The sequence below is a fragment of the Delphinapterus leucas genome, chromosome 2 (genome assembly GCF_059928025.1).
Source record: "Delphinapterus leucas isolate spDelLeu-1000000601 "Yukka" chromosome 2, BTC_Dleu_Yukka2, whole genome shotgun sequence".
Lineage (NCBI taxonomy): Eukaryota > Metazoa > Chordata > Mammalia > Artiodactyla > Monodontidae > Delphinapterus > Delphinapterus leucas.
In genome coordinates, this window is record NC_143130.1 from 108,488,376 (window position 1) to 108,513,799 (window position 25,424).

A 25,424-nucleotide genomic window follows, 5' to 3' on the forward strand; every position below is an offset into this window, starting at 1 on the left:
GATCCATCCCAGGGGCACGTTAGTCTGGTCCCTGCAGTTTATAGTAGCTCATTGTTTTTTGGATCCAGTACAGAAAGCTCGAGACTCTGGTGTAGACATTTGGAGGTGTCCCATTCTCTTCTCCAAAGGACACGATGCCCTGGGCCATGCCGTTACACACAAGGGGGCCCCCAGAGACGCTCTGTGGGCAGAGAGAGGAAGGGCTGAGCCGGATCTTCTTCAGGTGTGGTCCTCTGCGCCGCCCCAGGGTGGATGGTCTCTGTTGGGGGCCCTGGCTGATATCAGGGGCTGTTGGTCCTGAGGATTCAGCCTGGCCTTGACAATCTCCCCTTCTCCTCGCCAAGGAAGCCTCTGCCCATATGTGGTGGTGGGACAGTCTCCATGCCCCCAGGGAAACAGGACAGAGACTGGATAGGAGAAAAGCCTGGGGACACAGGGATATGATTAGTTCCCACTGCCCTGGACCCTCACAGCTTGGCTGTGCTCAGGGCTTTGCATGGATAACGCTGGGGACCTCACAAAAAAAGAACCCTTCCTCTTTCTTGGGTTCCCTACATATCGGGGTAGGGGTGTTGTAATCTTTGTAGTGAGAGATGCATTCCTCATCCCTTTGGACTTCAAGGTCTACCGCCTGCAATTTCTCTGCCATGGGATTGTTCACGCCCAGGTGCCCCCACCCGGCCACACTGCACACCATCCCTGGCTTCACCAGCTCCCTCCTCCAGGGCAGCCTGATGGGGCTCACGGCGGCGGTCAGGTAGGCCTTCCTCCTCAGCTGAAGGCAGAGGAAAGGCATTCTAACCTACTTTTGGCCCACAGAGGCCTCAGGGACAGTTATGGGGTTGCCTCCCTCACTGCCCTGGGACAACTGAAGGGGTCATACCGGAAGGAGGGACAGGAATGAGGTCATGGGGGATTCAAAACCCAGGTATGAAAGTGTGCAAGAACCAGTGTGGCTACGTGCCCTACCTGCAGTAACATGATAGCATTGACCCACTTATTATGATCATAGCCTGGGTGGGGGATGGCTCTTCTCACTGGGAAGACCTGCTGGGTCCTCTCCTGCTGGTAGATGTTGTGGTCCCTCAGGGTGATGTTGATTGAGCTGCCCCGAGAGCAGAGAGGGAGGTGGAGTTGCAGGAAATACAGGCCAGGAGCCGTGAGGAAAGAGCACAGCTTGGGACAGGGTGGGACTGGAGGGGAGAAAGTTCTAGGTATGGGACCTGGGGCTGAGCTTCTCTGTGCTGCCTGCTTCCTGGCAGCCCGGGCTGGGTGCAAGTTCCTGGAGTCCACTTAGGGTGTTCAGTCCTGCACAGAGCTTGACCATCTCTAAGGAAAACCAGGAATTTCTCACATCTGCACTCTGGACTCCAGGGTGCAACCTCAGCTTCCTTCCATCCCACCTTTGATCAGTCCCTTCTCTTCACGGGCCACTCGCATTGACCTGTTCCTCTCTCCCCAAAGCTCACCTGTCCTCTGAAGAGCTCTTCTATGTTACTTGGTGGCCCAGGTCTGCAGCCCCTGAGAAGAGGGTTCCCTGTGAGGGGTCTGCAGAGGGGTGGGGGCCCAGGTGTTCCTCCTCACCTTCCCCAGCAGTGAGCTGCTGTCAGCATGAAGTCCTCATGCACAAGGAGACCCCCCACAGATGAAACTTTTCTCTGAAGCATGGTACTCAAGAAACGCCATGTAGGGGTGAGAGTGAGGCTTGGCCTCATGGCCCCGATGATTTGGCCTGAAAGAAAGATTGCAGTCTGCCCGCTGTGCTCATGGAGCCAAAGCCTGGAGAGGGGAGATGGGAGCAGATTTGCTGGTCTTTGAGGGAATTTGACCAGAGTTCAGAAAGTTCCTGGAGATGGACCAGAGCCAGGATATGTATGAGTGTAGCACCTGAGCAGGGTTTCTCCAGTGCAGGATGGGACTGGACCTCTGACAGTGGGGACAGTCACTTACCTGCCTCCCCACTGGGGGACAGAGGAAGGGCCAGCAGGGGCATCTCTCCAGGAAGGCTGCCCAGATCTGAGTCGCCACTGCTTCCTTCTGGTCCTTTAACCCTGGGGGTCCCCTCTGGTGTTGTGACCTTTATCAAGTGAGGTTTTTCTGAAAGTCTCACAGCTCTGTCTGATCAAGTCCTGGGGTCTGAGTGGAGCATGAACTACCAGTCACCACGGAAGGACCCGTAGCTCTCGGCTCAGCGCCACCACAGCAGCAGAAAACAAGAAAGGCAGCTCCAAGTAGGGGTAGTTGGAGATGTTGTATCAGCCAGTAGCAGGTCCCTGAGCCCTAGCAGCCTGGGTCTCAGGATGATAGATTCAAGAATATCTTAATTTTCGCGGTTCTCTTTAGATCACCAGGGGGATTGTGTATTGAGGCCTCTTTTTGTGTGAGACTGTGGGAAACATTGGAGATAACAACTCTTGCTTCTGGTGGAGGAGACAAGCTGTCATGATCAGACAAGGATGGTGAGATCCTTGGTATGGGATGGACAGAATGGTGTGAGAGTGATGCTGAAGAGGGCTTATTCCAGTTATAAAGAACTGAGTGGTTTAAGAACAGCAGCGACATTGCTTTTACCCACAGATCTGCATTTTGGTCAGGGTACAGTGTGGATAGCATCCCTCTGTTCCCCTTGGTGTCAGGGGGGCTTGACTCCTGGAAGCTGAATCATGTGAAGGCTCATTCACACCCGCCCAGTGGTTAGGGCTTGCTGTTCACTGGGCCCGTTGGTTTCTCTTCACAAGGTCCCCTCAAGTAGTCTCAGCTCATGGGATTGTTTGGCTCCCTCACAACACAGTGGTGGGCTTCCCCAGAGCGAGCATCTGCTAAAACCAAGAATGAGCCAGGCAGAAGCATCTGTTCTACCATATTCCACTAACTGAAGCAATCAAGAGCCCCCACCAGATTAAAAAGGAAGGGTCATAGACCCCACCTCCCAGCAGGAGGAGTGTTGCCGTCATGTAAGGAGAACGTGTGGGATGGGAGATACACAACGGCAGTCATAGCAAAGCAGAACCTGCCACACTGCTTTAGGGGTCTGGAGAGTTAGTCAGAGCCGTTGAAACCACTGATCCGTCTAAGCCTAGGTCAGTGCCTTTGGATAGGTTGGGGTCTGCTCTGTCCAACCCACGTGCACTGAGAATGGAAGAAGTTTGCCTGTCCCCAGAGTTACTCTTTTTAATGAATCACTGATACCATGTGAAGTGAGAATGGATGCCAGGGAGCCAAAGCAGAATACCCACACCACTATCCAGAGAATTGCATTCTGATGTCCCTGTACCATTTGCTAAACAAATTATCCTGATCATGTCCCCATAATGGAAAAGAAGGAGAGAGTCATGGAATTGAAAACATTGTTGGTTCTAAATATCTTGATCCCAAGTCTCTTAAAAAGCAACAAAACCTTAAAGAAACAAAGCACACTCTCAGTAGGGATTCTGGCAGGGGAGCCACAGTAAATGAGAGCGTGGTGTCCAAGCCAAGCCTGCGTGGGGTGGGAATGTTCCCACTCCAGGCCTCTCTCCTGTGTGGACACACCCCCTACGTGGGCTCGGACACCCTGCACTGGGCAGCCTGGATGAGTAATTAGAATACATGTGAGGCAGGGAGTGGATGCCCAAGTCTGTTGAAGAGGGTGTTCAAACAGGGACTGGCTATTAGGTGGTATCGGAGCTCAAGGGAGATTTAAAGGCCTTCATGGAGTCGGGGTGGTGGAGGTGGGGGGGAGTCTGGCGGGATGTGTCAGAGCAGGATAAATAGGGTGAGGTGGGCATGGGTATGAAGGGGCTGCCTGATGTGGATTGCCAGAGCCTGGGTGGGGGGAGCAGGGGAGGCACTTGGAGAAGATGAGTGAGAGCTCTGTTATATAAATCTCTGTGGGGATTAATCAAACAAGTCAACATATTAAGCTAATGAGCCAGGTTTCTCACTGTCTGAGGATTAGATGGTATTGGCGGCATCAATGTTAATTCCCTGGGTTTGATCGTAGGACTGTGGTTATGTAAGAGTGCCCTTGTTTGTAGGGATTACACTCTAAAGTATTTGAGAAGTTGATGGAGCATCACGTCAGTAACTTTACTCGCAAATGGGTCTGGAAGACAAAAGTTTTTGTATTGCAATGGCAACTTTTCTATAAGCTGGAGATTATTTCAAAATTAAAAGGAAATCTGTACCTTTCATATATACAAATAATAACCACTTTGAAGATATAATTGGGAAGAAAATCTGTTATAGTAGCAGCAAAAAAAGATGAGGGGCTTAGGAAAACCTTAACCAGAATTGTGAAAAACCTATTTGTGCAAAATGTTAAAGAACTTCTGAAAAACACAAAAACAGACTTTAGAAACAGCAAGATATTCTTAGTTCTCACATATGACAGATCTACACCAAAAAGGTACTGATTCTCCCAAAGCTAATATATAAATGTGATTATAAAAATAATATATATGATGTGATTTTTAAAAACCCACCCAATTTTTTCACTTGGCGTTACACAAGGTCTAGATTGTTTCTAAAATTTGTGTGGAAAATAAGCATGAAAGAATCACTAGGGAAATTGTTAAAAAGAAAAAGGAATAGTACGGCAGAGGGTTAGCCTATCAGATCTTAAGAACGTCTATAAAAATTCTTTCTGAAAAACAGTGTGGTGTTGTATCGTGAACAGAGAGAGAGAGACTAGTGAAACACAATGGAAAAATTCAGAAACATTCACAGGTATATATGGAAATGAAGTTTATAATAAAGTAGCAATTCAAATCATAAGGGAAAAGATGGACTTTTAATAAATGATTTAGGAACAACTGGATAGTCATTTGTTAAGAGATTACGTTGGAGCAGTATCTTACGGAAACCACCAGAATAAAGTCCAAATAGGTAAGATATTTGTATACTGAAATACACAAAATAAAACCATATATTGCCTAGAAATAAACATGGGTAAAGTCCTTTAGAAAGTGAAAGTGGAGAAAGCCTTTCTAGCAATGACTCTAAATTCATACACTTTAAAAGAAAGACTGATAAATAAATTATGATTTGAAAAAATAAATTTTAAAGTTTATATATCAAAGAAGAGTGTAAGAAAATTTAAATTACATGCAGCAAACTTGTAAAGAATTATTGCAACCTTTGTCACAATTAAGGAGCTAATCTAATATTCAAAGATCTCTAAATCCAGAAGAAACAGACCAAAAACCTGATAGAATGGGCAAAAGACCTGAGCGTTCACAGTAAAATAAACGTAAAAAATAATAAAGAGTCTCAACTTCACTCTTATTCAGATAAACAGAAATAAGAAAAGGAAAAAAGAAAATAATTATTCTACTCTATCTCATCTCTCAGATGGCCGAAAGTTCTAAAGTTAAACAGCATATACCATGGGTAAGGCTGTTTTTTTAATTGGTGTTGCAGGATACATCTTTTTTCCCCCCATAAGTTTACTTTCCTCCTATCCATGTCTTTATATTTAAGATGTTTCTCATTAAACAGCACAAGGTTGAGTCTTGCATTTTCATCCAGACTAACAGTCTGTGTCCTTTGGAGTATTTAATCTAGTTACATTTAATGCAGCTACTGATAGGGTTGGATTGAAGAATATCGTATTGCTATTTGATTTCTATTAATGTGATTTATTCTTTGTTCTTTTGCCCTACTTTTCCTGCTATATTTTGTTGTATCTCATTTTGTCTTCTTTATTGGCTTTTAGTTATATATCTATATATTATTTTAGCTATTACTCTAGGATTACAGTATGCCTCCTTCACATATTACAGGCAACCTTGAATTCATGCTATACCACTTCATATGTGAACATTGTAATGATATATTTTCATTTGTCTTCCTTCTCACCCTTTGAGTTCTTTTTGTCATACATTTCACCACTATATGCCGTAAATACTAAAGCATTTTTTGCCTTAAAGTCAATAATCCATGTAAGAAATTGATATAAATACTTTTCCACTTGGTCACTTTTTAAAAATTAGAGTACAGTTGATTTACAATATTATATTAGTTTCAGGTGTCCGTATTTTTACAGTTTATACTGACTATAAAGTTATTATAAAATATTGGCTATATTCCCTGTGTTGTACATTACATCCTTGTATCTTATTTATTTTATACCTAGTGGTTTGTACCTCTTAGTCTCCTTCCTCTATCTTCTTTCTCCCATTACCCTCTCCCCTCTGGTAACCACTAGCTTTCTTCTCTGTATCTATGAGTCTGTTTGTGTTTTACTACATTCGTTCATTTGTTTTATATTTTAGATTCCACGTGTAAGTGAAAATGTACAGTATTTATCTTTATCTGATTTATTTCACTAAACATAATACCCTCCAGGTCCATCCATGTTGTTGCAAATGGTAAATTTCATTGTTTATTTTATGGCTGAGTATATTCTATTGTGCATATATATGTGCCACATCTTCTCTATGCATTCATCTGTTGATGGACACTGAGATTGATTCCATAGCTTGGCTTCTGTGAACATTGGTACTAGTTTTTTTGTTTTCTTCAGATATATACGCAGGAGTGGAATTGCTGAATCACATGGTAGTTCTATTTTTAACTATTTGAGGAACCTCAGTACTGTTTTCTATAGGGGCTATACCAATTTATATTCCCACCAACAGGATACCAGTTTTTTCTTTTCAACACATCCTTGCTAGCATTTGTTATTTCTTGTCTTTTTGACAATAACCATTCTGAGAAGTGTGAGGTGATGTCTCACTGTGATTTTGACTTGCATTTACCTGATGATTAGTGATGTTGAACATCTTTTCATGTATCTGTTGGCCATTTGCATGTCTTCTTTGGAAAAATGTCTATTCAGATGACTGCCCATTAAAAACATTTTTTTAATGGAAGTAGAGCTGAGTTACAGTGTTGTGCTAATGTCTGCTGCACATCAAAGTGACTCAGTTATACATGTATGTATATTCTTTACATGTTCTTTTCCTTTATGATTTGTCACAGGATATTAGTATAGTTCCCTGCACCCTGCCTATTTTTCAGTTGGGTTTTTTTTTTTTTTTGATAATGAGTTGTGTGAGTTCTTTATATATTTTAGATATTAATTGCTTATCAGACATATCACTTGTAAATAGTTTCTCTTATTCAGTAGGTTGCCTTTTGGCTTTGTTGATGGTTTCCTTTGTTGTGCAAAAGCTTTTAAGTTTAATTAGGTCCCATTTGTTTCTTTTTGCTTTTGTTTCCCTTGCCTGAGGAGAAATATCCAAAAAACCCCAATATATTGCCGAGACCTATGCCAAAGAGTGCACTGCCTATGTTTTCTTCTGAGAATTTAATGGTTTAAGGTCTTTAATAAATTTTGAGTTTATTTTTGTATATGGTGTGAGAAAATGTTCTAATTTTACTCTTTCACATGTAGCTGTCCAGTTTTCCTGACACCACTTATTGAAGAGACTTTTCTCCATTGTATTATCTTGCCTTCTTTGTGGTATATTTATTGACCTTATGTACATGTGTTCATTTCTGGGCTCTCTATTCTGTTCCATTAATCTTTGTGTCTGTTTTTGTGCCAATTTCATACTGTTTTGATTATGGTAGCTTTATGGTACAGTATGAAGTCAGGGAGGATGATACCTCTAGCTTTGTTCTTTTTCCTCAGCATTTCTTTGGCTATTTGGGGTCCTTTGTTTTTGCATATGAATTTTAGGATCATTTGTTCTAGCTCTGAAAAATGGCATGGGTATTTTTATAGGGATTGCATTAAATCTGTAGGTTGCTTTGGGTCATATCTCATGTTAATAATATTAATTCTTTCAATCCCTGAACATGTGATATCTTTCCATTTATTTGTTCAACTTCCTTCAATCAATGTTTTATAGTTTTTAGAGTATAGATCTTTCACCTTTTTGAATAAATTTATTCATAGGTATTTTACTTATTTTGATGGGTTGTAATTGGGATTTTTTTCTTTCTATTTCTGAGAGTTCATTACTAGTATATAAAAAAAAACAGATTTCCATATATTCATCTTGTATCCTGCAACTTTACTGAATTCATTTATTTCTTCTAATATGTTTTTTTTTTTGGTGGAGCCGTTTGAGTTTTCTATATATAATATCATGTCATCTGCAAATAGTGACAATTTTACTGCTTTCATTCCTATTTGGATGCTTTTATTTCTTTTTCTTGTCTGATTGTTGTGGCTAGGGCTTCCAATACTATGTTAAATAGAAATTGTGAGTGTGGGCCTTTTTGCCTTGTTCCTAACCTTAGAGGAAAAGCTTTCAGCTTTTCATCGTTGAGTATGATGTTAGCTGTGGGTTTGTCATAAATGGCCTTTATTATGTTGAGACATGTTCGCTCTATACCAACTTTGTTGAAAGTTTTTATCATGAATCGATGTTGAATTTTGTCAAATGCTTTATCTGTATCTATTGAGATGATCATATGATTTTTATTCTTTGTTTTGTTAATGTGGTGTAGGGTTGATTGATTTGCAGATAAGGAACCATCCATCTGTCCCTTGAATAAATCCCACTTGATCTTGGTGTATGATCCTTTTAATGTATTGTTGAAGTTGGTTTGTTAATATTTTATTGAGGATTTTTGCATCTATGTAGGTCAGGGATTTTCTTTTTCTGTATTTCCTTCCTTCCTTCCTTCCTTCCTTTCTTCTTTCCTTCCTTCCTCCCTCCCTCCCTCCCTCTCTCCCTTCCTTCTCTCTCTCTCTTTCTTCTTTCTTTCTTTCCCTCTCTCTCTCTTTCTTTCTTTCTTTCTCTTTCTTTCCCCCTCTCTCTTTCTTTCTTTCTTTCTCTCTCTCTTTCTTTTTTCCCTCTCTCTCTCTTTCTTTCTCTTTCTTTCCCTCTCTCTCTCTTTCTTTTTCTTTCTTTCCCTCTCTCTCTCTTTCTTTTTCTTTCTTTCTTTCTTTCTTCTTTTGTATTTGTCTGGTTTCAGTATCAGAGTAATGTTATCCTCATGGAATATTTGTGAGTGTTTCCTCTTCATTATTTTGGAATAGTTGAGGAGGATAGGTGTTAACTCTTTAAATGTTTGGTAGAATTCCTTTGCCAAGCTCTCTGGTTCTGGACTTTTGTTTACTGGGAGATTTTTGATTTCTGAATCAATTTCAATTCTAGTTATCAGCTGTTCAGATGATCTATTTCTTCCTGATTCAGTCTTGGAAGATTGTATGTCTCTAGGAATTCATCCATTTCTTCTAGGTTGTCCAATTTGTTGGCATATAACTTTTTTGCAGTATTCTCTTATGATTGTTTGTATTTCTGTGGTATCAGTTGTAGCTTCACCTATTTCATTTCTTATTTTACTTATTTGGGTTCTCTCCCTTTTTTTCTTAAAAAAAAAGAAAAAAACATGGGCAGTTTTCAGTATGCTACCTTGGTGTGGGGACTGGGAGCAAGTCTGTGCACTCTTTAAGAGTGGAGTCTAGGGAGAGCCCTCCAGTAAGCCCAATGATTTTTAAACCAGCTAATGGGTCTCACCTTTTCAGTGTCAGACCCCAGGGCTGGGGTGCCTAATATGAAGCTCAAACCCCCTCTCTTCACAGTGAGGATCCCTGAGTCTGTGACATCCCCTCATTTTATGGGTCATCACTAGGGATAATGGTCTTGCCTAGATATCATCCCCTCCTCTTCCCAGACTCCCTGTGTGTGTGTATGTGTGCTTTAATAGCCTTGGTTGTAGAAGACCTATTCTGCTAGTCTTCCAGTTATTCTCAGCAAGAGTTGCTCTATATGTAGTTGTAGTTTTGATGTGTTCTTGGGGGCAGGTGAGCTCAGGGTCTTCCTACTTCACCATCTTGAGTCCACATTTTACACTTTTATTTTTGTTTTTCCCTTCCTGCTTGCAAATGGGGGAATCATCTCCCTTCAGCTTGAAGACTTCTTTTAGTATTTCTTACAGTGCAGGTCTGATGGCAACAAATTCTCTTACCTTTGTTTTTCTGAAAATGTCTTTATTTTGTCTTCATTTTTGAACACTATTTTCACTGGACATAGAATTCTAGGTTGAATTCCAGAAATAGGTTGCCTATTTTTTTCTTTCAATCATTTAAAAATGTTATTTCCCTGACTTCCATTATTTCTGACAAGAAGCTTGTTGTGATTCTTGTTTCCCCTAAAGTAATGTAAGTTCTTTTCCCCTCTGCCTATGGTCAACTGTTTCTCTTTATCTTTGATTTTCATTAATTTGACTATTACATGCTTAGATGTGATTTTCTTTGTCTTGCTTGATTAACACAGGTTCATTGAGCCTCTTGACTCTGAATAAGAAATGTAGTCTAGCAATATGCCTCTGGAAAGTAAGGAAACTTTTGTTGAATTTTTTTCATAGTGAAATGTGTTTGTTGGCCAAAAGGGTATTGTGTGGGGGGATACCAAGACAGGAAATAAACCCTGGAAGTTCTGCAAGTCCACAGTGAGTGCTATTGGCAGAAGTATGGTCATGGGCAGGGAAGGCAGAGCCATCTCTGTTCCAATGCACATTCCCAAGAGAAATTAGCAAGAACTTGCATCCCTTTAGGTCTCTCGCCCCAGAGCTGGCTTGGCAGTTCTCTCTCCAACCACACTGGGACCTGAGTCTTCTTGTGGGTCTGGAGGGCAGGAGGGGTGATGGGAGAGGGTCTTGGTGAGTAGAGGCATTTCGTTAGAGGTCATTGCAGAGATGTTTTACTGCATTTCATTTTTTATTTCCATTACAGAGATCTTGCTTAAGCAAGGCAAGAATTTTTTCCTTGAAGGTGGGGGACAGAGGATACTTCTAAGGACAAGAAGATTTGAAGGAATCAGCATGTTTCAGGTACTTACCTGCCTCCATCCAAGTGTGCCCATGAGCAGAAAGACCAGCTCACCAGGAGGGCGTTTTGAATACTTGTCAGAGAATGGCTGCCACAGGGGCCCAGAGGCTTGCTCTCTGGAGAGGTAAGTGTCTGAGCAGAGGTTCATGTCTTGTCCAGGGATGCCAGGAAGTCATCACAAGGGCAGGGGTTAGAAAACATGGAAGGCCTCTTGCTGGCTTGGCTGTCAGGGAGCCTGGCTTAGTCCAGGCTCTGTCCTAACGCTATGGTGCCTCCAGTCGGTCACTACCCCCTCCTGGGACTTTGTCTCCCTCATCTCTCAAAGGAGAATGAGGGTCTGCAACAAAGATTCTTAAACCTGTTTTAAATTATAAAACCATTTCCTCAAAATAAATGTAATACTTGAACTGAACATGTATGTGGCTGGGCAACTTTTTAAAATGCTGTGTTTTTTGTTTCTGTATTTTCCTTTTTGTCTTTTTCAATCAAGGAGCCAGGTCCTTAGTATGTCTTAGGGTTTTTTTCAGCTCTAAATCAGAAGCTGTGTGACATCACTGCTCTTCCTTTGTAAAAGTGCCCAGGTCATTAGGAGATTACGCTGCTGCATGCTTTGTGTACAGAAATGGGAAACGGCATGCTTTTGAGGGTTACGTGATCCCAGGGTATTGACCCCATGGCGCAGAGGAGCATGGTGTGTTTTGGGGGCAGGATGGCACCATCACAGAGTTAGAAGTGACGCTCACCTCCCAGGCAGTGCTGCATAGCAGTGCAAGACCTTGGGTAGATGGCTGCTAGGAGTGTCTGGCGAGGTGAGCCCAGCCCAGGGAGGTCCTTGCTCAGCAAAAAATCACACACTCTACATGTGACCTCCAAGCCTTTCCTTCCTAAGTCTGAAAAGTCTAGGTCATCTTGGACTGTATGGATGCAGCAGCAGCCGTGATGGCCTAAAGAGCAGAGACGCTTCTCCATTTGTCCAGACCACGTGGGCCTCCCTGATTCCAGTTTCATCTGCACAGGCAGGAGCTTGCAGTCATGACAGGGATCATGTTTTTGGTCCATCCAACAGGATGAGCGTGTAGACTCAGATTCTGATTGCCTTCAAACAAATACTTCATATGGGTTTTCCTACCATCTGAATGTGTGCAATGACATTCCTACCTGCTACTTTTAGAGTAAAAGAAATAAGGTTGCCCTTGTTCCTTCTTCCTCCCTCCCTGCTACCTTCTCCCCTAGGGGACAAGGATGCTCCCGTGAACACAGCGGGATCTTCACATCTAGAAAACAAATGACTCGTTCTAGAGTCACATGTAATAGCACTTCTACAGAGTGTAACCAGCAATAAAAATAAACACAAATGCTTTATCCCTGTGGACTTCCCACAGGGATAAAGAGATCTAGGCCCCTCAGGTGGAATCATGTGAAGGTGGGAAGGGAGAGAAAAGATTCAGATGAAAGTCAACACTGTCAGTTCCACCCGCGCTCAGATGATAGAACCTGTGTTACCGAGTCCACATGCGCTCTGCTTGCTGCATGATGGGCCAATAAATCAGAGGCGAGGTATTGAGGCAAGGTATAGGGCTTTATTCGCAAAGCCGGCAGACCGAGAAGACGGCCGACTAAAGTCTCAAAACTAACCATCTTGTCTTGGTTTGGATGCCAATTTCTTTTACAGAAGAGAGATGGGAGAGGAGATGAGGAAGTAAGGTAAAAAGGCCATAAGATTGGCAACTGTCCCCTGGAATGGCCAGCCTTCGGGAGGGGATGTGCTAATTTCTTCCCTTGGGGAGGGGATGTGATAATTTCTTCTTTCTTTTTTTTAAAAATAAATTTATTATTTATTTATTGTTTATTTATTTTCATTCATTTGTTCGTTTTTGGCTGCCTTGGGTCTTCGTTGCTGCACGCAGGCTTTCTCTAGTTGCGGCGAACAGGGGCTACTCTTCGTTGTGGTGCACGGGCTTCTCATTGCGGTGGCTTCTCTTGTTGTGGAGCATGGGCTCTAGGTGCACGGGATTCAGTAGTTGTGGCACGTGGGCTCAGTAGTTGTGGTGCACGGGCTTAGTTGCTCCGTGGCATGTGGGATCTTCCTGGACCAGGGCTCGAACCCATGTCTCCTGCATTGGCAGGCGGATTCTTAACCACTGTGCCACCAGGGAAGTCCAATTTCTTCTTTCTTGCAGCCATCCAAAGAAGCCAGCCATCTTCTTTCTTGCAAACATCCTGAAAGGGTCAGGATGTTTCCCTAAACAAAGGCACTTTCGTTTAACATTCAGGCAGAGAGGCAGGGTTCCCTGAGGCAGGCCACTGTGTATAGACAGTATCCTTTTAGTGAACAAAAGCAACGGAAAGTAAAGGTTAAAGTAAAAGAAACAGATCCAACATGTAGTCAGATTTGGCTCCTCACTGTTACACCTATCTTATGTCCACCGTACAACCCCAGTGTCTGGCACTTAGTAGGTGCTCAATCAGTGCGTGTGTTGACTGATGAAAAACATTGTGCTTTTCAGTCCTGCTAAAGACAGGAGTCCTTTCTAACTCAAAAGTTCCCAGGTGACCAGCAGGGAATCTCAGCCTAGAGGCCAGCAGTGACTAAAGGGACAGGCTGAAAGGGACTCAGGCTACTGAGTGACCACGTGGCCAGTGGACCCTGAACACATGGCGGGCATTGGGCTGCATGTGGAAATTGAGCTGGCCCTGACCAGGAGAGAGATGGGGCCAAGGGTTCTGGAGAGACATCCCTCATGGGCCCTGCCTGGTGCCAGCACAGGCCTGGTCCCTCTGATACCTCTCTCTGCCAGGGCATGAGCTGGGTTGGCATCTCAGTGGTGATGCCCTGCTGGAACCCTAGGGTGCTCAGGGTGTCCTGGGTGGGAAGGATATGAGGAAGGGGTCAGCTCAGATCAGTGTGGTCTGGAGGGGACAGGAGTCGGTGGACTCTGAGAACTCATGGTGGTGAGCAGGGATGGACAAGAGGCAGCCTGGGGACTGGAGGCAGAGCTGGTCCGTGAGCTCCGAGGAGGGCTGGGAGGACACTCAGCCTAGGTGAGAATGAGGAGCTTCTCACGAGACCCATCCCTGCTCTGCGCCAGCCTCCCTGGCTGTGGGAGAGAAACGTCTGCTCAGGAAGGCGCCTCCCCTCCCCAGTGGTGGGGCTCTGTCCTGGAGCTGCAGCCCCAGGCTGTGCCTGCTTGGTGTCCAGGACCCATGGTGTGATCCCCTCCTCTCTGCCATGTAACACAGGGCCAGGAGCCAAGAAGCTCACCCTGAGCCCCAGGACCAGAGAGGTTCATGTTTTCTCCTGATGGTGCTCAGCTTCAGCCCTGGAAGGAGGGCAGGCCCTGAAAGACAGGTGTGGGTATGCAGGACCTGGGTAACAGCTTTGCATGGGGTTTATGGGAAGAGATGGTGGGAGGGGGAAGAGGTGGAAGCAGAAAACTGAAAAATTTTGTCGTTGGCTTTCGAAACATAGAGTGGGTGCCTATGAAGAAGGGTCAATGAGTAAACGAGAAGCCAGCCCTTCCTGCTCAGCTGAGAGACATTTATTCAGCTGCTGATACCCCCAGCCCCCCAGTGTAATTCTGGATCAGCTCCAGGGAAGAAGGTCTGGTTCCGCAGTCAGAGGCTTTTCATGGTTTTCTTTATCCAGGGCAGGAAACTCGAGACTTTGGTGCAGGCCCGTGGAGGTGACCCATTTTTTTGTCCATAGGAGACAATGCCCTGGGCCACATTGTTACACACCAGAGGGCCCCCGGAGTCCCCCTGAGGACAGAGAAGGGGAAGCACTGAGCCAGGTCTCCTCCTGGTCCTGCCTCCTTGCCGTCCCAAGCCCCCTCTCGGGGGAGGCCACCTTGCATGGCCTCCAGGTAGGAGGCCAGAGGGCAGGGCAGGCCCCCGTGGTCCCCTCGGCTGCCAAGCCCTGACCCTGGACATTGTCACCGCTTCACTTCACCAGGTGGCAGCACCCTCTCCTCCCCCAGGTCTCAGATCCTTTCTCTATCAAGACGCTGTGGGACTGTGGGCTCCAAGCTGCTGTTCAAGGACATGGAAGCAGGTTGGTGGGCTGACACTCATCAGGGAGGATGAGCTCATTAAGCCAGGTGGGTTCCAGTTCTGAGGAGGCACCTGGTTTTAACTACCACACACTCAGGAAGCCCCGTTTTCTAACACCTGTGCCTCAGTGTGTTGCAAATTCCCGCTTTGAAGGAGCACCAGGTTTAGATTCCCCATAGGTCTTTTGTAGACTTGCAGGGGCCCTAGGCACTCCCAGCTCTGCCTGTTCCCCCTTCTCTTCCTGGAGAGAAAGGTCCCAGCTTAGAGGGTGGGGCAGTTCCCACACTGCTTGGGTCCCCTGGTCCCAGATCTTCTACAAACACGTGTCTCCCCAGAGCCAGGCAAGGTAGGTGGTCATTCTCACCTTAAAGGAAGCTTTGTTTTCCTTTGGGTCCCCCACACACAGCTGAATGGCATTGTTGTAATAATTGTGTAAGTAGGATTCACACTTTTGATCCTTCTGTATGGTCAGCTTTACCTCCTGCAGCGTGTCTGAGTACGTGCCCATAGCGACCTGCCCCCAGCCGGCTACACTGCACACCCGTCCTGGCTTCACCCGGGCCTTGCCCCTGGGCAGGCTGAGGGGTCTCACGGCTGCAGTCTGCTTGACCTTTCTCTCCAGCTGATGGGAAGAGGCAAGAGAGTCCAGCTCAGCCAGTGGTCCCCGGGCCTGGACATGGCAATGATGCTGCAGTGTCTTCCCTCTCACCTGAGCCACAGGGACTGGTCAGGCAGCCAGATGGGAGGGAGGAAAGGGATGCGTGGCAGTGGGAGGGGAAATGATCTGTTTCCAGGAGGGCAGGAGAAGCAAGGAGGTTTACCTTTAGTAACATGATGTCATTGGTGTAGTTCTTTTTATTATAGCCTGGGTGGGGGATGGCTCTTCTCACTGGGATGACCTGCTGGGTCCTCTCCCGATCCTTGATGTTGTGGGCCCCCAGGGTGACGTTGACTGAGCTGCACAGACAGCAAAGCAGGAGGTGGAGTCACAGGAGATACAGCCCAGGAGCCGAAGAGCAGGTGACACCAGGGCCGGGCTGCAGCTGAGGGGAAATGCAGGCAACAGGAGGGCCCCGGGGGCTGAACTGTCTGTGCCCTCTGTTTCTTGGCAGCCAAGGTCGGATTCTGGAGCCATTGGTAAGGGCACAGTGGTTCCCAAGTGTCAGCCCCAGGAAAACATGTGAAATTGCATTAGTTTGCCTTCTGATCCCAAGGCATGCCCTATCTCTAGTCTCTCTTACTTCAGCGATGCCTCTGACACTGACCTGCCCCTCCCCGCTGCCCTCTTTCTCACCCTCTCAGGAGCCCTCCCAGCTCATGTGTTCCTAGGAGGCTGGTTGCTTCCAGAGAAAAAGGCAGGGCTCCCTGGAGGGTGAGCCCAGGAGGGTGCGGGCTACTTCCGGCTCCTCACCTTCCCCAGCAGTGAGCGGCTGTCAACACAAAGTCCTCTCGAATCAGGAACCCACCGCACCTTTTTTGATCATCCTGGTCCCAGATCTGAAGAAATGCCATGTAGGGACGGGAGTGGGGCTTGGCCTCATGGCCCCCGATGATCTCCCCTGAAGGAAAAGACTGTTCTGCTTGTGTGCAACCACTGACTGCACCTGGTAGGCATCGGCTTGATGCTCAGAACTGCTGGGCGCTGCTGGTTCAGCCTGGCCTGAGGTTGGCGGTGTGAGGGGCCTCAACATCCTCTTCTAGAAAAGGGAAGAGCAGCAGTCTGGGTCTGTGAAACTGTCTTCCACACATAGTTGGAGGTGAGCATACCTGTCTTAGGTACAGCAAAGTCCTAGAACATTCCTCTCCCGACTATGCTTTGTTTTAATGAGTTTCTAAGGGCCCTGTCATCCCGTGATGTCTAGGATAGCCTAGCTTTCCAGTGCTCAGGGCTTTAGAGTAGGGATCTAGATGTCATCATAGCCTATTTCCCAGGGCCTGACATACAGTAAGTGCCCAATAAGTATTTGTTGGCTACATGAAGGAATGACCACACCCCTGTCCACCCCCTACCGACACACACACAAAATGGGCCTCTGGAAGGGGGTTGTTGGTAGGGCCAATGCTGGTGGGATTCTGGAAAGGAGAGAAGTCCTGGTCTGCCCAACAGTGGCTTCATCCTTGAAAGAGGGGAGCCAGAAATGGTTTAGGAAGAAAAGCAGATTAAAGACCTAAATGTAAGGCCAGAAACGATCAAACTCTTAGAGGAAAACATCGGCAGAACACTCTATGACATAAATCGCAGCAAGATCCTTTCTGACCCACCTCCTAGAGAAATGGAAATAAAATACAAAATAAACAAATGGGACCTAATGAAACTTCAAAGCTTCTGCACAGCAAAGGAAACCATAAACAAGACCAAAAGACAACCCTCAGAGTGGGAGAAAATATTTGCAAATGAAGCAACTGACAAAGGATTAATCTCCAAAATTTATAAGCAGCTCATGCAGCTCAATAACAAAAAAACAAACAACCCAATCCAAAAATTGGCAGAAGACCTAAACAGATATTTCTCCAAAGAAAATATACAGGTTGTCAACAAACATGTGAAAGAATGCTCAACATCATTAATCATTAGAGAAATGCAAATCAAAACTACAACGAGATATCATCTCACACCAGTCAGAATGGCCATCATCAAAAAATCTACAAACAATAAATGCTGGAGAGGGTGTGGAGAAAAGGGACCCCTCTTGCACTGTTGGTGGGAATGTAAATTGATACAGCCACTATGGAGAACAGTATGGAGGTTCCTTAAAAAACTACAAATAGAACTACCATACGACCCAGCAATCCCACTACTGGGCATACACCCTGAGCAAACCATAATTCAAAAAGAGTCATGGGGCTTCTCTGGTGGCACAGTGGTTGAGAGTCCACCTGCCGATGCAGGGGGACACGGGTTCGTGCCCTGGTCCGGGAAGATCCCACATGCCACGGAGCGGCTGGGCCCGTGAGCCATGACCGCTGAGCCTGCACGTCTGGAGCCTGTGCTCTGCAACGGGAGAAGCCACAACAGTGAGAGGCCCGTGTACCGCAAAAAAACAACAACAACAAAGAGTCATGTACCAAAATGTTCATTGCAGCACTATTTACAATAGCCAGGACATGGAAGCAACCTAAGTGTCCATCAGCAGGTGAATGGATAAAGAAGATGTGGCACATATATACAATGGAATATTACTCAGCCATAAAAAGAAATGAAATTGAGTTATTTGTAGTGAGGTGGATGGACCTAGAGTCTGTCATACAGAGTGAAGTAAGTCAGAAAGAGAAAAACAAATACTGTATGCTAACACACATATATGGAATCTAAGAAAAAAAAAAAAAAGGTCATGAAGAACCTAGGGGTAAGACGGGAATAAAGACACAGACCTACTAGAGAATGGACTTGAGGACACAGGGAGGGGGAAGGGTAAGCTGTGACAAAGTGAGAGAGTGGCATGGACATATATACACTACCAAATGTAAAATAGATAGCTAGTGGGAAGCCGCCGCATAGCACAGGGAGATCAGCTCGGTGTTTTGTGACCATCTAGAGGGGTGGGATAGGGAGGGTGGGAGGGAGGGAGACGCAAGAGGGAAGAGATATGGGAACATATGTATATGTATAACTGATTCACTTTGTTATAAAGCAGAAACTAACACACCATTGTAAAGCAATTATACTCCAATAAAGATATTAAAAAAAAAAAAAAAGAAAAGGAAAGCAGAGGTGGGGAAAGGGACTGAGGAGCCTGGGGACTGAGCAAAGGCAACAGCACCAACTCCGAGGTCTGCTGAGCAGTTGCTGAGGGAGCACCTGTCTCATCCTAGACGCAGAAGCCAAGCCCACTCTGCCCTCTTCAGGGGAATTGATTATTTTCTCTTTTCCAGTTTCCGACCCTCTGCCATCATTTCTAGGAAAGTTCGACTTTCCACACAGCAAATATAGGGCTGGAGGAGGGGATAGTACCCATTGGCTTTTCTTGAGAACAACCTTTGCTCTGTCACTCCTGCTGGAGGCGTATCCAGCATCATACTTGGGGGTATGAGGTGGGACGGGAGCTGGTGTTCAGAATGTTCCCAGTGGATAGAGGGATCAGGGGTGTGCAGAAGGGGCAGGTGATCGGTGCCAACTGGGGTAAGAGGTTGGGCCTCTGAGGGTGGGGATGGTCACTCACCTGCCTTTGCCCTGGGGGACAGTGAAAAGGCCAACAGGAGCAGGAACAGGAGTGGCTGCATCTTCCCAGGAAGGCTGCCCAGGTCGGAGCTGCTGGTGTTTCCTCCTTGCTCTCTTTTTAGCCCCCCTAGGAGAGGAAGGAGGTGCAAGTGGGCTCAGTGACCTCTTGTTCCCCTCTGGTTTTGTGGTGCTTCAAACTAGAAGGCTTTCTATGGAAGCTGCCTCGCCCCCACTCCGTCTACCTGACGACGTTCTCTGGGTGGTTGTGTGAGAAACATGTAGTGACCACATGGGTACCCACAGATGATGACTCAGAGCAGACCACTTGTTCCAGCCTAGAGCAGGAACCCAAGAATACAGGGCGGGGACTGTAGGGTGTGGTATCGCAGCAGTAGAGGTCCTGGAGCCCAGAAATCTGAGTCATCAGTGGTTGAACCACCAGGGCCTCATTTCCATGCTCCTGAGACCACAGGATGATTTCTTTAGCTGATGTGAGTTTAGGCTCTTCTCTATGCTATGACCAAACATACTGCACATGTGTCTCCTTCCCTTAGAGAGCTGACGGTCTGGTGGAAGAGAAAGAAACATCTGTGACCAGATTGCAACTCGGGAAGGGCTTGGTTGAGGGACGCACAGGACAATAACAGAGCATGGCCACCATGTACTAAATCTATATAGGCACCCATTCATCACCTTAACTTCCTTTCTAGAGGACTTTTAACATTTTTTATTTTTTTTAATTACAAATGCTCAGAGTGATAGGGTCCATCTCTCTTGTTAATGTTTGGAAACAAATGTTCTGCACTTGACATTTATTGGCCTAAATTCATGAATCACTCTGACCCTAGAAATTGAATCCAGGGATGATTTAAGCCTAGGTCATTCCTACTTTGGATAAGCTGGGGTCAGTTTCACCCAAACCACATGAACTGAGACAGAGAAAAGGCTGGTTCGCCAAAGGAAGTTCAAATTACTAAGTTGCCTATACCATGTGAAGTGGGAAAGCATGCTGGCTGACCAAAGACCAATAATTGTCCTTTTAGTATTCTCTGTGCTGTGTGCAGAAAGCCACACTTCTGATACAGCAGGCCTGGCACATAATAGGATGACATTGGCTGAACAAACTCTGCTAATGATCTTGCTAAAATGCAAATGAAGGACCATCCTTTCTAAATAGCCCAAGCCCAGTTCTGTTCAAGGACAACAAAGAATTTCTCAGTGATTAGACTCTGGTGATTTAAGGTTCCATCTTTACATTTCTGTACTTTACAATTTTTCTATGAGGAATATTATGCATCAAAAGACATAATTCCAGGGTAAATATCCTCCTTATGAAAACAAATACATTTATTAAGCCTCTACTGTTTTGAACATAGCTTGCCCAGTGGTAGAAATTTTAAAAATAAAAGTAGTTTTTTTATTTTAGTGGTAGTATATGTTATTAAGAAAATTTGAGGTACTTCCATGGTGGCGCAGTGATTAAGAATCTGCCTGCCAATGCAGGGGACACGGGTTCGAGCCCTGGTCTGGGAAGATCCCACATGATGCGGAGCAACTAAGCCCGTGCGCCACAACTACTGAGCCTGCGCTATACAGCCTGCGAGCCACAAATCCTGAGCCCATATGATGCAACTACTGAAGCCCATGTGCCTAGAGCCCGTGCTCCGCAACAGAGAACCCACCGCAATGAGAAGCCGACGCACCACAACGAAGAGTAGCCCCAGCTCGTCACAACTACAGAAAGCCCACGCACATAGACTGGCTGAATGGATACAAAAATAAGACCCGTATATATGCTGTCTACAAGAGACCCACTTCAGACCTAGGGACACATACAGACTGAAAGTGAGGGGATGGAAAAAGATATTCCATACAAATGGAAATCAAAAGAAAGCTGGAGTAGCAATTCTCCTATCAAACAAAATAGACTTTAAAATAAAGACTATTACAAGAGACAAAGAAGGACACTACATAATGATCAAGGGATCAATCCAAGAAGAAGATATAGCAATTGTAAATTTTTATGCACCCAACACAGGAGCACCTCAAAACATAAGGCAAGTGCTAACAGCCATATAAGGGGAAATTGACAGTAACACATTCATAGTAGGGGACTTTAACACCCCACTTTCACCAATGGACAGATCATCCAAAATGAAAATAAATAAGGAAATGCAAGCTTTAAATGATACATTAAACAAGATGGCCTTAATTGATATTTACAGGGCATTCAATCCAAAAACAACAGAATATACTTTCTTCTGAAGTGCTCATGGAACATTCTCCAGGACAGATCATATCTTGGGTCAGAAATCAAGCCTTGGTAAATTTAAGAAAATTGAAATCATATCAGTATCTTTTCCAACCACAGTGCTATGAGACTAGATATCAATTACAGGAAAAAATCTGGAAAAAAATACAGACACATGGAGGCTAAACAATACACTACTAAATAACCAAGAGATCACTGAGAAATCAAAGAGGAAATAAAAAAATACCTAGAGACAAGTGACAATGAAAACACGACAACCCAAAACCTATAGGTTGCAGCAAAAGCGATTCTAAGAGGGAAGTTTATAGCAATATAATCCTACCTCAAGAAACAAGAAACAGCTCAAATAAGCAACCTAACCTTACACCTAAAGCAATTAGAGAAAGAACAAAAAACCCCCGCAATTAGCAGAAGGAAAGAAATCATAAAGATCAGATTAGAAATAAATGAAAAAGAAATGAAGTAAACAATAGCAAAGATCAATAAAACTAAAAACTGGTTCTTTGAGACGATAAACAAAATTGATAAAGCATTAGCCAGACTCATCAAGAAAAAGAGGGAGAAGACTCAAATCAATAGAATTAGAAATGATAAAGGAGAAGTAACAACGGACACTGCAGAAATACATAGGATCATGAGAGATTACTACAAGCAACTACATGCTAATAAAATGGACAACCTGGAAGAAATGGACAAATTCTTAGAAAAGCAGAACATTCCAAGACAGAATCAGGAAGAAATAGAAACTATAAACAGACCAATCACAAGCACTGAAATTGAAACTGCCATTAAAAATCTTCCAACAAAAAAAAGCCCAGGACCGGATGGCTTCACAGGTGAATTCTATCAAACATTTAGAGAAGAGTTAACACCCATCCTTCTCAAACTCTTCCAAAAAGTTGCAGAGGAAGGAACACGCCCAAACTCATTCTATGAGGCCACCATCACCCTGATACCAAAACCAGACAAAGATGTCACAGAGAAAGAAAACTACAGCCAATATCACGGATGAACATAGATGCAAAAATCCTCAACAAAATACTGGCAAACAGAATCCAACAACACGTTAAAAGGATCATACACTGTAAACAAGTGAGGTTTATCCCAGGAATGCAAGGATTCTTCAATATACGCAAATCAATCAATGTGATAAACCATGTTAACAAATTGAAGGAGAAAAACCATATGATCATCTCAATAGATACAGAAAAAGCTTCGACAAAATTCCACACCAATTTATGATTAAAACCCTCCAGAAAGTAGACACAGAGTGAACTTACCTCAACATAATAAAGGTCATATGTAACAAACCCACAGCCAACATCATTCTCAATGGTGAAAGACTGAAACCATTTCCTCTAAGATCAGGAACAAGACAAGGATGTCCACTCTCACCACTATTATTCAACATATTTTGGAAGATTTAACCACAGCAATCAGAGAGGAAAATGAAATTAAGGGAATCCAAATCAGAAAAGAAGTAAAGCTGTCACTGTTTGCAGATGACATGATACTATACATAAAAAATCCTAAAGACGCTACCAGAAAACTACTAGAGCTAATCAATGAAGTTCGTAAAGTAGCAGGATACAAATTAATGCACAGAAATCTCTTGCATTCCTATACACTAATGATGAAAAATCTGAAAGGGAAATTAAGGAAACATTCCCATTTACCATTGCAACAAAAAGAACAAAATACCTAGGAATAAACTTACCTAAGGAGACAAAAGACCTGCATGCAGAAAACTATAAGACACTGATGAAAGAAATTAAAGAGGGTACAAACAGATGGAGAGATATACCATGTTTTTGGATTGGAAGGATCAACATTGTGAAAATGACTATACTACTCAAAGCAATCTACAGATTCAATGCAATCCCTATCAAACTACCAATGGCATTTCCCACAGAACTAGAACAGAAAATTTCACAATTTGTATGGAAACACAAAAGACCCCAAATAGCCTAAGCACTCTTAAGAAAGAAAAACAGACCTGAAGGAGTCAGGCTCCTGAACTTCAGACTATACTACAAAGCTACAGTCATCAAGACAGTATGGTAGTGGCACAAAAATATAGATCAATGGAACAGGATATAAAGCCTAGAGATAAACCCACACACATATGGTCACCTTATTTTTGATAAAAGAAACAAGAATATACAATGGAGAAAAGACAGCCTCTTCAATAAGTGGTGCTGGGAAAACCGGACAGCTACATGTAAAAGAATGAAATTAGAACACTCCCTAACACCATATGCAAAAATAAACTCAAAATGGATTAAAGACCTAAATGTAAGGCCAGAAACTATCAAATTCTTAGAGGAAAACATAGGCAGAACACTCTTTGACATAAACCACAGCAAGATCCTTTTTGACCCACCTCCTAGAGAAATGGAAATAGAAACAAAAATAAGTAAATGGGACCTAATGAAACTTAAAAGCGTTTGCACAGCAAAGGAAACCATAAACAAGATGAAAACACAACCCTCAGAATGGGAAAAAAATATTTGCAAATGAAGCAACTGACAAAGGATTAATCTCCAAAATTTATAAGCAGCTCATGAAGCTCAATATCAAAAAAACCAAACAACCCAATCCAAAATTGGGCAGAAGACCTAAAAGACATTTCTCAAAAGAAGATGTACAGACTGCCAACAAACACATGAAGGGATGCTCAGCATCACTAATCATTAGAGAAATGCAAATCAAAACTACAATGAGGTATCACCTCATACCAGTCAGAATAGCCATCATCAAAAAATCTACAAACAGGGCTTCCCTGGTGGTGCAGTGGTTGAGAGTCCACCTGCCGATGCAGGGGACACAGGTTCGTGTCCTGGTCTGGGAAGATCCCACATGCCGCGGAGCGGCTGGGCCTGTGAGCCATGGTCACTGAGCCTGCGCGTCCGGAGCCTGTGCTCCGCAACGGGAGAGGCCACGACAGTGAGAGGCCTGCATACCGCAAAAAAAAAAAAAAAAATCTACAAACAATAAATGCTGGAGTGGATGCAGAGAAAAGGGAACCCTCTCTCACTGTTGGTGGGAATGTAAATTGATACAGCCACTATGGAGAACAGTATGGTTGTTCCTTAAAAAACTACAAACAGAACTACCATACAACCCAACAATCTCACTGCTGGCCATATACCCTGAGAAAATCATAATTCAAAATGAGTCATGTACCACAATGTTCACTGCAGCTCTATTTACAATAGCCAGGATACGGAAGCAACCTAGTGTCCATCAACAGAGGAATGGATAAAGAAGATGTGGCACATATATACAGTGGAATATTACTCAGCTATAAAAAGAAATGAAATTGAGTTATTTGTAGTGAGGTGGATGGACCTAGAGTCTGTCATACAGAATTAAATAAGTCAGAAAGAGAAAAATGAATACTGTATGCTAACACACATATATATGGAATCTAAAAAAAAAAGGAAAAATTGTTCTGAAGAACCGAGGGGCAGGACAGGAATAAAGACGCAGAAGTAGAGAATGGACTTGAGCACACAGGGCATGGGACGGGTAAGCTGGGATGAAGTGAGAGAGTCACATGGACATGTATACACTACCAAATGTAAAATAGATAGCTAGTGGGATGCAGCTGCATAGCACAGGGAGATCAGCTCAGTGCTTTGTGACCACCTAGAGGGGTGGGATAGAGAAGGTGGGAGGGAGACGCAAGAGGGAGGGGATATGGGGACATATGTATGCATATAGTTGATTCACTTTGTTATACAGCAGAAACTAACACAACATTGTAAAAAAGTTATACTCCAATAAAGATGTTAAAAAAAATAAAATACTTGGGGTCATATTACATATACAATGTAATTTTCTATTATCCTCACTAAACCCTGCAACTTAAGCGTTTCCCCCACGTTCCTAAACATCTATTAGTCAATATCACCATAGTCTCTCTTCTCTAATTATTAAAAATTTTAACATGAAATTAATTTCTAAAATTGTTGGAAAATTAAAAAAATAATTTAAGCAGAAAGAAAATAATTAAAAATACCTGATTTCCCATCAGTCATTGATAATCATCTTTAATATCTTGAAGGGTGATCTAACATTTTTTCTCATGTATATCTGCATTTTTAAAAATCATAAGGGGATTATGCTAAATACAAGGCTGTGACCCTTTATTAAAATTGAGGTAAAAT

The 25,424-nt window shown here is 43.9% G+C and overlaps 2 protein-coding genes across 3 annotated transcripts; both read right to left on the bottom strand.

Annotated features, from left to right (window-relative positions):
• Positions 1-10,919, bottom strand: LOC111164169 (mast cell protease 3-like). The gene is given in 8 exon segments (XM_089906260.1): positions 1-181; positions 520-553; positions 555-775; positions 970-1,105; positions 1,585-1,640; positions 1,642-1,732; positions 1,951-1,961; positions 10,782-10,919. Coding segments are annotated over 8 exon segments (849 nt in total). The 3' UTR covers positions 1-19.
• Positions 10,920-12,331: 1,412 nt separating this feature from the next.
• LOC111164234 (granzyme B-like) lies at positions 12,332-19,191 on the bottom strand. Of its 2 annotated transcripts, none has more exons than XM_022553681.3 (5): positions 18,982-19,191; positions 16,293-16,380; positions 15,643-15,778; positions 15,186-15,443; positions 12,332-14,530 (listed from the first exon to the last, which is right to left on the bottom strand). In XM_022553681.3, exons 1-5 carry the CDS (start codon positions 19,040-19,042, stop codon positions 14,387-14,389), a joined length of 687 nt encoding a protein of 228 aa, XP_022409389.2. In that variant the 5' UTR covers positions 19,043-19,191; the 3' UTR covers positions 12,332-14,386. The 2 variants fall into 2 exon arrangements, with proteins under 2 accessions (XP_022409389.2, XP_022409388.2); XM_022553680.3 differs by having other exon boundaries at positions 16,233-16,380; positions 18,982-19,188.
• Between the last annotated feature and the right edge of the window lie 6,233 nt (positions 19,192-25,424).

What these genes read in the sequence shown, in the direction of transcription:
- LOC111164234 (XM_022553680.3), bottom strand. Translation starts at nt 19,042, where the DNA reads ATGCAGCCACTCCTGTTCCTGCTCCTGTTGGCCTTTTCACTGTCCCCC. An exon ending in GTCCCCCAGGGCAAAGGCAG is followed by an intron (nt 16,381 to 18,981) that starts GTGAGTGACCAT and finishes CTTTTCCTTCAG; the next exon opens with GGGAGATCATCGGGGGCCAT. An exon ending in ATGACATCATGTTACTAAAG is followed by an intron (nt 15,444 to 15,642) that starts GTAAACCTCCTT and finishes TCTTCCCATCAG; the next exon opens with CTGGAGAGAAAGGTCAAGCA.